Genomic DNA, 12,787 nt, shown 5'->3' with positions numbered 1-12,787 from the left:
GCGGGCGGAGGAAGAGGGGAAAGCGGCCGTCGTGCTGGGACGGGACGGGTAGGGATGTTGGGCTGCTTGCCAGGCAGTGCAGACATCTCCAGCTTCGCGGTGTTGGAGACTTCAGCTGTACCCGATGTTAGGGACAGGTTCCCTGACACCTGTAGGAGAGTAAAGGTGAACCGTTGAGAAGGTTCAGGTTTCATCCCGATGCTAAAGAAATTCCGTCATCTCAGGGATGGAGCATTCACACATTCCTTCCCTTCCACAGTGTTGGAGAGGACAGCTGGATGAAAGCTTGTAAGCGAGAGGCACCATCACCAAGCAAACACGAGAAAATGCAGCAAATTATTTCCCAGTGCCCTCCTGTCAGACAACTCTGGCAGCCAGAGATCAGACAGGAGAGGTCCCTGTGTCTCTTGCTCAACCCCAATCAGTGGGTGGAGGCAATGGTAAAGCAAACACATGGTCTTTCCCTCCAGCAGCCTCCATGTAGTGTCTAAAAAGCCAGATAGGTTATCCGCATTACCTCCAAGCAATAGGCTTTTTGGGCTGCTCTGAAGACAGCATATCTCCATCCTGCAGTACAGCAGCGTCTAACAGAGAAGTGCCAGATGCAGTCCCATCCTGTGACTCAGATCAGCCCTGCAAGATGAACAAGGCAGGTACACTGCACTAACAGAGGGCCTGCAGATTCTCTTTGTGTGGTTTGAAGAGAGAAAAGCAAACCCACCAATTTGCTGTAGGATCTGCCCAGGAGCTACAGATAAGGCAAGCCCATGGCAGCAGGAATCAGGAGGTGAGACACAAAAAGAAATTTTCTGGTTTCATAGAATCCTGGAATACTAGAATGGCTTGGGTTGGAAGGGACCTCAAAGCCACCCAGCCCCAGCCCCATGTCATGGGCAGGGCTGCCACCTACCAGCTGAGACTGCCCAGGGCCGGATCCAGCCTGGCCCTGAATGCCTCCAGGGGTGGGGCATCCACAGTTTCTCTGGGCATCCCATTCCAGTAGCAGCACTTTGAACCATGTTGACACAGCTTCTTTTTCCTAGAGGAAGCTGAATAACATGGTGAGGTTACAATGCCAGTTATCAGTCCTCTATGCGGGCCTCAGATGAGGCAAATATGAATTAAACGGACTGTGACAGCACCAAAATCTGTACCTTGCTGGAAAAGCACACTTCCCGTACAAAAGGGAGCAAGCAAGGAAATTCCTCTGGGTTATGAATGTGCATTAGAGCATGAGGACAATCTCTAAGGATATGCTAATAGGAACCACTTTGTTTGTGGAGAGCATATAGGAAAACTGTGCCAGCACAGAGATGGAAAGCATCCATTGAAGCAGAAAGCGTTTTAGGTCTGGATGCAAACTAGAGTAATTTTGCACTGCTCTCCCTTGAACTCAAAAATTTCCAGGGAAAAAAAAAAGAAAGCCTTCCTGCAGGCAGAGATGGTGAAGTGAGTAGGGGTGCAGGAGATGAACACAGAGATTTACGGCACGCTCTAAAGGAAGCTCAGCCCTGGGCATTGCTGCTGTTGCCACACATGGAGCCAGTGGCAGTGTGCACCCGCAGTTGTGCTGGCTCCCTGTGAGCACTTCTGTGCTGCCTTGTGTAAGTGTGTGATGAGACACAGTCAGAAATCGGCTGTCTTGCCACCTATAATTGTTTTGTCCCATCCCCCCTTCCCCTTTTTTTTTCTTTTAAAATAGCAATTATGCTATGAAAAATGAATAAACTAAGTTAGCTCTCAAGGGAGGCCGCCTGATTTGTCAGACCTACAGATACAGCTGGAGCAAACAATCTGTCAGGCAATTGGTGTGTTTTGGGGGTTGATTTGCAGCCTGGTTGGGTTCTGTTTTTGTTGTTTTTTTCCCAACAGTAATTGGCAGTATCACAAAATGCATTTCTCCCCCTTAAACACTTTGCCTGACATTGAATCCCAGACAGCAGTGACTGTAGCCACGCGAATTCCACCCCAAGCACATCAGCCAGAGCTTAGGACCCAGAGCCTTGCTTTAGGCTTACGGGATGTGACAGCTGATGGAAAATCAATGAAGTGTGCTTTACGGAGCGTCATAATGATGCAAGATGAGGCTCAAAAAGTGCCTGCTTGCCTTTCAAGCTCTGCTGTCTGCCTTAGGTTTTAACCAGATTGTTTTAGCCCCTTTCTAGGATGAGATCAATTTGCCTATGAAAAGAAAGGACTATATTTAAAGGAAAAGCTACAGCCATGCCCATGCTGTGTCTGATGCTCTGTGCACTGTGTTGGAGCCATTCAGGTAAGAGCAATTTCTGCTTCTTCCAAACTGAGCTACAGATGTTCTAGATTTTTTTCTGACATAGAGTTAGCTGCTGTTTGCTGGGATGAGGCAGATACAGCTTCTTTTGGTCCTCATCTAGCACTGCCAGACCAGCAAGGCAGCGCTGTATCAGCTGCTGACTTTGCACTGCAATCTCAGTGGCAATAGAGCTTTAAGATTTACGGTGCATGAGGGGGGGGTCACAGTTAGGAGTTAAGCAAAGAACCAAGGCTTTGCTCTCACTGCTGTTGTGGGCAGACCTCCATCATAGAGAGCACAGTGAGGTGCCCCAGTTGAGTTGATGAGGTGCCCTACCAGCCTTTCTCAGGGGGTGCATGTTGATGTGGCAGAGCCCCTGACCAGCCCTCTCAGTTCCTGTTTCTCTGACGAGCTGCCACCAGCACGAACTGCAGCATGGCAGGGGGCTTCTGGTATAGGGGGAGAAGCATGGGGGCAAATGGTTCTCAGTTACTTACTCACCTTTGTGGCAACCTAATACAGAGCTCCAGAAGTTTTGCCCTCTCTCTATTCTGTGTGATAAACTCAGGAAATCTAGCCTATTGCCCATGTCTCAGTTTCTCCAAAGACAGCATTGCTTTGTTCAATGTTTTCTCTGGAGCTTTATCTAACTTAATCATCACAGGTGATCAAAAGAGCTCCTAGGCTAATTTTTCCCCAGGTACATTTTCCTTCTCATTAAAAACTTATACTTTTAAGCTGTCTCCCTGCGTGTACTGAGTCTGCCTTACAAGAACTCCAGTCTTGTTCTTTCTGCTCTTCTCCACAACATCTCCCTGGAGTATTTGCCTCCAGCTGGGCTTGATGCTGCAGGACTGCCCCTCCTCAGCTGCTTGGAAGTGGCTGAACCCACTGTGGCTCCCACTGTGCTCTTGGGCTGGCAAAGGGAGTACAGACTCCCTGTGCACAGCGGGGCTGGCAAGGCATGTGTGGTGGAAATGAGGCGGTAGCAGGGCAGAACTGCCCTGTGAACAGCACAAGGATGCAGTACCAGATCCTTTTTCCCCTCTGGGGACCCTGAAGCAAGGTGAGATTGTGGTCACTTTTTGGTGCAGCATGCATGCCAAGGAAGAGGCAGAGTGTCAGTGGGACTGGCGTTGAGGAGAGGTGCAAGGTATCAGTTCTGACCTCCCCTTCTATGGTGCAGGGCAGTGCTGGGGGAGTCCCAGGCCTTCCAGGTTCAGACCCAGCACTGAGTGCATTGCCGAGTTTCTCCTGCTGCCTGAACACCTTTTGGTTTTTGCTCCCCTGGTGCTGTAGCCTTTCCTCTCCCTGCCAGGGAGAACTCCTTAATTATTATTATTTTTTTTTCTCCCTGTGATTTGCTCCTTTTTGCTAAACTCAAGAAAAGGGTTCATTTCCAAGAGCTGTGTAGGAGTAACTCTCATTTGGTTTACAGGCCCTGCAGCAAGAAAATCATGCAATACACATCCATCTGCTTGGGTGGGAAGTTTCTATTGCAAAAAGGTCATATAAACAGAATCACAACATGAGTGGGATTGGCAGGGACCTCTGGGTCCATCTGGCCCAACCCTGATTGAGCAGGAGTGTCCATAGCAGGGTGCCCAGGTCCATATCCAGATGACTTTCGCAGTTCTCTAAGGAGACTCCATCACCTCTGTGAACAGTGGATGCCACTTCTGTGGCAGTGCTCCATCACCTGCATAGCACAGCAGGATCATGCTGTGTTCAAGTTTGTCCCCATTGCTTTATGTCCTGTCACTGGCACCACTGAAAAGAGCCTGGCTTCAGAAGGAGAGCAAGTGAAAATCAATGGACCTGAAATGTCCACAGTTTATTGCTGTTCTTTATCAGCCAGGAACACTATCACAGCAACCACTATCTCCCCATGACTTCACCTCTCCACAGTATCCCACAGGTGTCTGGAGAACCTGGGGTGTCATTAGCCAGGATGATCTTCTTGGGCTGTGCCATCCCACACCTCCTGCATGCCCTTCTCTCTTCCAGATGTGGCTGCCCTTGGTTCAGTTGTGGAGAATGAGGACGCGCTCCTGAGACACTTATTTCAAGGCTATCAGAAATGGGTCCGCCCTGTGGAAAACTCCAACGACACCATCAAAGTCCTCTTTGGGTTAAAGATATCACAGCTTGTGGATGTGGTAAGCGCTGTGTCAGGCTCAAGAAAGCATTGCTTCTTCTGTGGAAAGCCCTGTGCCTTGCTGTGATGCCGGTTGTGCTGCTGGCCTTGGCCTGTTGACACAACATCCACTGGTCAAGCAACAGAGCACCACCTGGTGTGGTGCCAGGGTGGGACCTCCAGCTGCCCTGGGGCTCCTTTGTCTCCCAATAAACCTGAAGGCCCCCTCCTGCCTGCAGCTCCTGTCATTAAAGCCTTGTCACATCTGAGGCTGTCCCTGGGCCTGCAATTGCAAGACAGCAAGGTACAGGGCTGGTATTGCTAGCTCCAGGCAAGGTCTATCCAGGCCAAAACCAGCAGGTGACTCAGCCACACAGTGGGGGCCTGGGGTGAACCAGACAACCTACGCGTGAGGTCACTGTCCCTTTCCCCTCCATCCGTGCAGTGCATGGTGGGGTTTGCACAGGGTGGGAGGGCCAGAGGGTGCCAGATGGCAGCAGTGCTTCTTGCTGCAGAAGACAAGTTCTCCTTTTGTGCTTTCTTTACAAGCTTTGTCTTCTCACTGCCCAGACTCACCTCAGCTAGGGCAGCATGAGGATGTGAGCTGCCCTGCTTTCAGTCCCACCTCCTTGTGTCTCAGCACTTGACACCATGGGGGCTAAGATGAGTCTTGCTGGATCATATGTAAGGGTTGTTTCCTCTGGCTGTCCTGGTATTGCAGGCTTCTCTACCTTTTGTTGCCCTAGGATGAGAAGAACCAGCTGATGACGACCAACGTGTGGCTGAAGCAGGTAAATCAAATGCCCTCAGACCTTCCCATCCACTGCAAGGCTGCTGAGTGCTTTGGATGAGGGGCTGCTGCAGCAGTCCATCACCATCCATGACAAACTCAGTGCCACAGAGCCCTGCCTGAAGTTCTCCTCTCCCTTCAGGCACTGGCTGAAGGGGGAGTAGAGGCAGACAGTGAGCTTTCAGGATGCAGGGTACCCTCTCTCTGGACTGCATCCCAGCTATGAGCCCAAGTCAGCTGTATTCTGGGGAAGCAACATCTCCTGGAACTGTGACAGTTCTTGTGGGATGCTGCCTGTGTGCTGAGGGACTATCCTATCTCAGACTTAGAGGTCATCTGAGCACTGTGTCCCTTGTCCAAGCTAAGACAGTTTTCTTCTTCAGCACAAGTAAAGAGAAAAAAAGGGTCAGTATGTTAAACCCCCCAAATTAAAATCTGTGGGATTTCTACAAATTAGTCATAACTCTCTATCCTGCTTCTGGAAGTAATTTGCACAAGAGAAGGAAAAGTGCAAGCTGAACTGTTAGATCTCCTTCACTCCTGAAGAACACTGTATTTGGTTTAGATTACATTGCACCAGTTTATTGACCTTGTGACAATTATTTTAAGTCTCTCAGCCATGTGAGCATCTATAGATGTGTCAGATGATCTTAGGGAGAGGACACAAAACCCAAGGCTTGCACAGAATGATGCTGTAAGGAGTAGCTCCCAGCTGGGCTGGTGGAGGAGAAGTGCAGCTCAGTTTGTCCTCAGTTTGTTGTCTGCAGCCCTGGAGTGATTGAGCTCTGGGATGGTGTGGGATCTTGGATGCTGTATGGGTGCTATGCAATAAGATGGCTTCTCCCTTGGCCGGTTCCTCTGTCCAGGACAAAAAGACTCCAGTGTCCAGGGACAGCCTTCATCCCTTTGGCTGTGTGACATCTCCATTAATCCATTTGGGGCATTTCTGATCAGACATTTGCATGTGGCACCTTTTTGTTCACAACATTGACCTTTTTGGAGCCTGTGTCACCATTTACGCTGTAGGAAACCAGGTTCTGCTGCAGGTTCTTCTGAGCATGCTACAGGGCTAGAGCAATGCCACCATCTTCTCCTTGCCTCTCAGGTATGAGGAGGAGAAGAAGGAAACCATTTTTTCTGATCCCTCTGCCTTAAAGCATGGATAAAAGAAAGACCTAACCAGGAAGTTGCTCTGCAGACATGCCACTCTCCTCTGCAGGTGTTTGGAAACTGAGCTCAGATTTTAAATACCCACGGTCTGGCCCTGGTGTTTCATTCTAGAAGTCACACATTCCCATAAGCTTAGTGTGAGCTGGTTTCACATGCAATTCAATACTTAGAATACTGTTAGAAATTGCAAGAACAACAGCTGAGAAAAGATGCCTAAAACTAAGCAGCATTAAAATATCTTTTTCTTTTGGTTAAAGAAAAATGAAGAACATCCAAACCTTTTCAAGGACTCAGAGCTCCTTACTCTGCAGGAGCTGGGGAGGTCAGGGAAGGCTGATAGTCACCTTGAGTGTGTGAGGTGAAGGGGGAGTCAGAGATATCATTCCTATGCATGAACTTGGCTTTTCTTAGATGAGCAAAGCTCAGATCAAAGGATTTTCTTCTTTTATTTTTCTTTCTTTTTCCTCTCAAATCCAAATACTAAAGATGCTGGGAACTGACAATGGGCTTCGTGGCAAATGTGGAAGGTGCAAAGGAGTTTCAGTGGTTGCTGAGATTTATCTGTTGTTGGGCAAGTCGTAAAATTAATTGCTAAGCCTGGGCCCAGTGTTTCTTGACCTGACTTCACTGGCTTAACAACGAGCCCAGAGGCAGGAGTTTGGCAGAGCTGGGGAACAGGAGAATAGTGGGGGATCTGGGAAGGCAGGAAGCAGAGAGGAAAAGGCCCTTTGCATCTGCTGCTACAGTTCAAATCAGCATAGCCCATGGGGAGATTCCCATTTTAAACTGTTCAAATTCTTCATGCAGTTTATTTTCTGCTCTAGTAAAGAGACACGCAACTATTTGCCTTGCAGACATGAAAGAGCACTTTAGCTTGGAGAGAAATCAATGCAGGGCATGGGGGAGGGAGGATTGCTGCAGATAGACAGAGAACCCAGGCCTTCTGCCAAGCTTAAGAGAGCTCTACCAACCTTGCACCCATGCATGACCTTGGGCCCTATCCCTCCTTTGCTCCTGGAGGAGGAAGGCACTCTCATCTCACCTGGGTCTCTGCTGAGGTTCTGGGTTGCTGTAAAGTTCTGAAATAACAAGTGGGTATGGTTGTGAAAGGTAGGTGGAACTGAAGCATTAGGAGCAGGCTATATGACAGAACAAGAAGCAAAGAAAATTGCTTCTAGGTTTGTCCGTAGCTTAAAAGGAAATTGACCTAAGAAAGCTGATCCCTGAGGAGCTTCTACTGTTGGAGATTAATGGAAAGTGCTTCATTATTTGCTTCATGATATTAGCCACAATCTGCTTGTGCTATTCCACTTGCTGCCATTCTTGTGAGCTGCTAAAAAAACATATCATAAAAGAGAACAGAGAAATGCTTTTTCACTGCACCTCAATTTCTGGGTTGTTGGTGCCACTTTGCTAGGCTCTCTCCAGGTAACAAACAAGACACAAGATTCAGTGTGATGAAAATAGCCAGGACTCTTCTTGCTTTTTGCATTTTTTTTAATGTAAAAATAAAATATATCTTCAGAATTGTAACCAAATTCTTTGCAACATGATCATATTAATTTTCCTGTAATAGCATGCCGATCTTTCTCATGAAACAACAATTTGTATTGCTAGGACAGTGTAATTAAGCACATAGAGATAGATGTCTTAATGTAGACACTTCTATAAAAGATCTTACACACTGACATTATTACCATTACTGAATCATAAAATAGCTCAAGTCATCTTTGTCTCCCATCCAGTAATTTGAAACATCTATAGGAAAACAGACAGCACTCTCCACAAGTGCCCTCTTCGAGGCTGCCTGGATAGGCCTTTTTATGAGGCTCACCTCTGGCTGAAGGGGCAGTGCCTATGGGGATTAGTGTCTCCCAGCCATGCCTGCACGACATCCTTTCTGCAGCTGCTTCATCATATGCCTAGCTCTGCCCTCTGTGCTGTACAATATACAGAACCACCAGGGAAAGGAATGAGGCTGCTGGGGGCTGAGCAGACAGAGGACTGTTGTGTCTTTGCAGGAATGGATGGACCACAAGCTTTCCTGGAATCCAGAGGAATATGGTGGGATCACTGCTATCCGTGTCCCTTCTGAGTCCCTGTGGCTTCCCGACATCGTTCTGTTTGAAAAGTGAGTAGCATGTTTCTCACTCCAGGCTTAGGCTGTAGCATGGATGAGACACACCAGCTATCATAGAGCTTGCCTACACTCCTAGAAAGCTGCTCATGAAGGCAGTCTGAATGTTGGCTTTCCTTGCTTGGGACTGTGATGGGGTAGCTCCGGGGCACTCTGATCTTGGTACTGTTTCTTTCTGTCTGACTCACAGTGCTGATGGACGTTTTGAAGGGTCCCTGATGACCAAGGCCATAGTGAAATACAATGGAGTGGTGACCTGGACGCCACCAGCCAGCTACAAGAGCTCCTGCACAATGGATGTAACCTTCTTCCCCTTCGACAGGCAGAACTGTTCCATGAAATTTGGGTCATGGACATATGATGGCAGTATGGTGGACTTGATTCTAGTGGATGAAAATGTAGACAGGAAAGACTTCTTTGATAATGGGGAGTGGGAGATCTTAAATGCCAAAGGTATGAAAGGCAACAGGAAGGATGGGCTGTACTCTTACCCATTTGTCACTTACTCCTTTGTGTTGAGACGCCTTCCACTGTTCTACACTCTTTTCCTAATAATTCCCTGCCTAGGATTGTCTTTTCTAACTGTCCTGGTGTTTTACCTGCCCTCAGATGAAGGAGAAAAGCTCTCATTGTCTACTTCAGTTCTAGTCTCCCTCACTGTTTTTCTTTTAGTGATTGAGGAAATAATCCCTTCTTCTTCCAAAGTCATCCCTCTAATTGGTGAGTATCTACTGTTCATCATGATTTTTGTGACCCTCTCTATCATTGTGACTGTCTTTGTTATCAACGTCCACCACCGCTCCTCAGCAACCTACCATCCCATGGCTCCCTGGGTTAAAAGACTCTTCCTTCAGAAGCTGCCTCAGCTGCTCTGCATGAAGGGACATGTAGACCGTTATTCCTTCTCAGACACTGAGGAAAAGGAAACCACCTTGAAATCAAAACTCCCAGGAAAGCAGAAATACAAGCAAGCAAAAGATGGAGAGAAGATCGTGATTGCCTTTTTGGAAAAGGCAGCTGATTCCATTCGGTACATTTCCAGGCATGTTAAAAAGGAGCACTTCATCAGGCAGGTAGGTGAAGGGAGGGCAAAGAAACATCACAGCCTCATAGACAGCAGCAACTTCCAAGCTTTTCTTTTTCTGCATGCCTGTCTGACTGCTTCTTCCTCTTGCATTCCTCTTGCACGTATTCTGGGAGCTTTCCCTGCTGGGTGTGGGAAAGCATGTTATTTCAAGAACAGTGTTGTGTTGTGGGACTCTCTGTTCTTCCCAGATGGAAGGGGCCACAACTAGTAGTCCTGGAGGAATTCCTGTCTTAGGAGTATTTGAATAACCTGGTCTTGGTTAAGATGGGGACAGAAGCAAATCTGGGAAATCTGAGTTGCCACATGCTCTGAAAGTGTGTCTCTCACAACTGTTCTAGGCAAGCTTTATGGCAATCGCTAGGATCGCTAGTCTTGGCCTCCCAGCTATTCTATGTAGTGTAGATGCCCTGTTTTGAGCTGAGGCCTTCATGGCTTGCACTAAGAGAAGTTAATTTTAGACAGTCTTCTCCATCTTTCTCCTCCCAGCAATTCACCTGGCTATTAACATTGCAAATTTTAGAAGTTAATTAAGTAATGTGTCCATAAACACTGCACCTCACATAAAGGTAGGATAGTCAACCAAGGCAATCAGCAGTATATGGAAAGAGAAGAAGTTCTCTTAGCACCTTCTTAGCAAAGGCCAGGGCTTTGTTTAAATTTTATTGATGACATCACAGGGTGATGAACAGAAAACCAAATGTGCAGTATGTGAGCATGTAGAGTCCGTGACTGAAGTTTTCTCTTTGAGGCTTGAGTTACTAAAGGAAAAAAAAAAAGAAAAAAATGTTCCCTGAATCTGTTTTATAAACAGTGCTTCCATTTATTCAGGGTTGTGCCAGTACACACAATGCAGAGCCTCCCTCTTAGATGCATGCAGCGTGAGCCAGCAGAGCACTTAAGCAAACACAAGCTGGTGGGACCACTTGTACTGCAAGTAACATCTGCGTCAAAGTGCTTTGCTAGAGCCAACTCCTAGCCCTCCAAGGGAAATGCAGTTATGTTAAAAGAAACCTAAATCATTATAAAGACATCCTCAGGCTTCAGTCTGTAAGTTTTTACCTATGCACTTAGCTAAAAGCTTTTGCACAACCTGAAAAAATCTGATTATCACATGCTTATACCATGAAAATGCTCTGGTGTTTTGAGAGACTGGCAGGTATGGCTCCTGAAAAGCTGACCCATACTAGTTTCAGGCTATGGCACACTGCAATCTTCTGATTTTTAAAAGCAGATTTTTTGGAGTTGAAATATGTTTAGTAATACCAACAGTGTACTGCCTCCTTGCTGTTTCTATTTGCTTTTCCTTCTCTCCTTCACAGGTTGTCCAAGACTGGAAATTTGTAGCTCAAGTCCTGGATCGGATCTTCCTGTGGTTATTCCTGGTGGTGTCAGTGGTGGGTTCAGTTCTCATCTTCACCCCTGCATTACAGATGTGGCTGAATAGCACTTTGTAGAAAATGCTCCCACACTAACATACAGCAAGCCCAATGACGTGGGATGGTGGTGCCTTTGAGACTAGTTTCTGTTCTTCAGGATGGGAAGCAGTGCAAGAACAAGAGAAGGTGATGTTAGCAACAGGCATTGGTTACTACTTCCTTCACATGGCTCTGACTGTTACAGCCTTGGTGGAGACTGGAGAAGGGCTCGGTGAACAGCAGAATCCAAAAGTGAACTGGGGATGCATAAATGAGTTATAAGTATTTTACTAGTAGTTTTGTTATAATACAGTATGAGACAGGATTATTAGTTATACTTGGGGATAGTAGTTCTGGCACAACCATTATGTTTTACGAGCAGATGTGTCAGTTAAAATACTACTTAATAAAATAAATTAGAGTAGCAACATAGTGCTCAGTTCTCAGTGCACAGTAGCAAATTAGTATTCAGTTTATCTACATTACCAAGTAAAACCACAAAGTCCTTATGGATAGCTTTCTACACGTGTCAGAACTGGCAACTATATAGCATGTGCATTAGAAAAAAAGTGTGAACAACTTTTAGATGGGATACCCAAAACCTCTACTCCGTGGCCATTCCTTCAGGACCAGCTCAAACATGGCAGCTCTGCCCACCCACTACCAACTTCCACAGCATGTGCATTTTGTCTCTCCTCTTGACCATCAGGAAGTTGCTTTATTATAATTCTGTATAATATTCATTTTTGCCTCATATTGTGAAAGATAATTAAAGGTTGAACAAGTGAGGGTTTTTCCCATGCTCCTCCACATTTGGAAACTATGATTCCCGCACCTACATGTTCACAGGACTGGAAGATCACCTGGAATACATCCGCTGAAGGATCACAATCATGCTGCTCCAAGTGGCAATAAAGATCTTCCTAAGCAATTCAGTTGGAGGAGATACAAGATCATCTGTGGCAAATGAAGCTTGTTGCTGGTGCAGAAGTGTTTTTCTCCTGAGAGCTGTGAGGTGTGTTGGCTGCCAGAAGGGTACATCTTTGGTGTTGGCTTGTCCATGTTTCTCAGTCAATTCAGAATTTTATTGCTTTGATGCATTTAAATGGAATCCTTCTGCATTATTAGAACAGAAAATGCACAGGTGAGAGTCTCTCCACATTCCCTGGGACAAAGCTCTGCCATCATTACATCCTTCAGAAAACTTCTCTCTGAAGTTGTAGGCATTTTTGAGGCTAACAAGTGGTTGGAGATCCAATTTTTGACAATATAAATATAAATCTATTGCTAAAGCTTTAGCTAACCTTGAAACTTTCTCTCTAAGGGTGGAAGTCAGAAGGTGTTTAAAATACCCAAAGGTATTGTTGTGTGTGTATGACGTGCACATCAGACCTCTGTGAGTTCAGATCATCCCATCTTGTTTTGTCACTGAAGTTCACTTGGGCAAACATAATCAATAAAATTGTGTTTAGTAAATGATTCTCAGAAGTGAGAATGCTCTTATATTGGTCTGAAGGTGTTCTTAATTTTTTGCTTTGCCAGTGCAATTTCTAGCCCACTTTAAAAAAATACTGGTTTCAAATCTATTCAAATACATGATTTTGCTTGTTTTTGGAAAGTACTCATAACTTTTTACCTGTGTGCATGAGTTTGAGGAGGAAGCTTTCAGAGTTGGTTATTATACTGCAGGATCCCAGAACAAATCCATTTCTCTTTGCGTATTCAGACAGATGTCTCAACATAGACACTGGCATATAGATCTCACACATTAACTTGCTC

General features: G+C 46.2%; 1 protein-coding gene across 3 annotated transcripts; it reads left to right on the top strand.

The window, feature by feature from the left end:
- Positions 1-1,841: 1,841 nt before the first annotated feature.
- Positions 1,842-12,467, top strand: CHRNB3 (cholinergic receptor nicotinic beta 3 subunit). Of its 3 annotated transcripts, XM_019610136.1 has the most exons (6): positions 1,842-2,272; positions 4,280-4,431; positions 5,156-5,200; positions 8,391-8,500; positions 8,697-9,579; positions 10,913-12,467. In XM_019610136.1, exons 1-6 carry the CDS (start codon positions 2,224-2,226, stop codon positions 11,045-11,047), a joined length of 1,374 nt encoding a protein of 457 aa, XP_019465681.1. In that variant the 5' UTR covers positions 1,842-2,223; the 3' UTR covers positions 11,048-12,467. The 3 variants fall into 3 exon arrangements, with proteins under 3 accessions (XP_019465681.1, XP_019465677.1, XP_031413022.1); XM_019610132.1 differs by having other exon boundaries at positions 8,697-11,005; XM_031557162.1 differs by lacking the exon at positions 1,842-2,272 and having other exon boundaries at positions 4,261-4,431; positions 8,697-11,005.
- Positions 12,468-12,787: the final 320 nt, after the last annotated feature.

The sequence above is a fragment of the Meleagris gallopavo genome, chromosome Z (genome assembly GCF_000146605.3).
Source record: "Meleagris gallopavo isolate NT-WF06-2002-E0010 breed Aviagen turkey brand Nicholas breeding stock chromosome Z, Turkey_5.1, whole genome shotgun sequence".
NCBI classification, from domain to species: domain Eukaryota; kingdom Metazoa; phylum Chordata; class Aves; order Galliformes; family Phasianidae; genus Meleagris; species Meleagris gallopavo.
Note: the sequence above shows the minus strand (reverse complement) of the source record. Positions and strands in the feature narration are given on the sequence as shown.

What these genes read in the sequence shown, in the direction of transcription:
- CHRNB3 (XM_019610132.1), top strand. Translation starts at nt 2,224, where the DNA reads ATGCCCATGCTGTGTCTGATGCTCTGTGCACTGTGTTGGAGCCATTCA. An exon ending in CCAACGTGTGGCTGAAGCAG is followed by an intron (nt 5,201 to 8,390) that starts GTAAATCAAATG and finishes GTGTCTTTGCAG; the next exon opens with GAATGGATGGACCACAAGCT. An exon ending in GACATCGTTCTGTTTGAAAA is followed by an intron (nt 8,501 to 8,696) that starts GTGAGTAGCATG and finishes TCTGACTCACAG; the next exon opens with TGCTGATGGACGTTTTGAAG.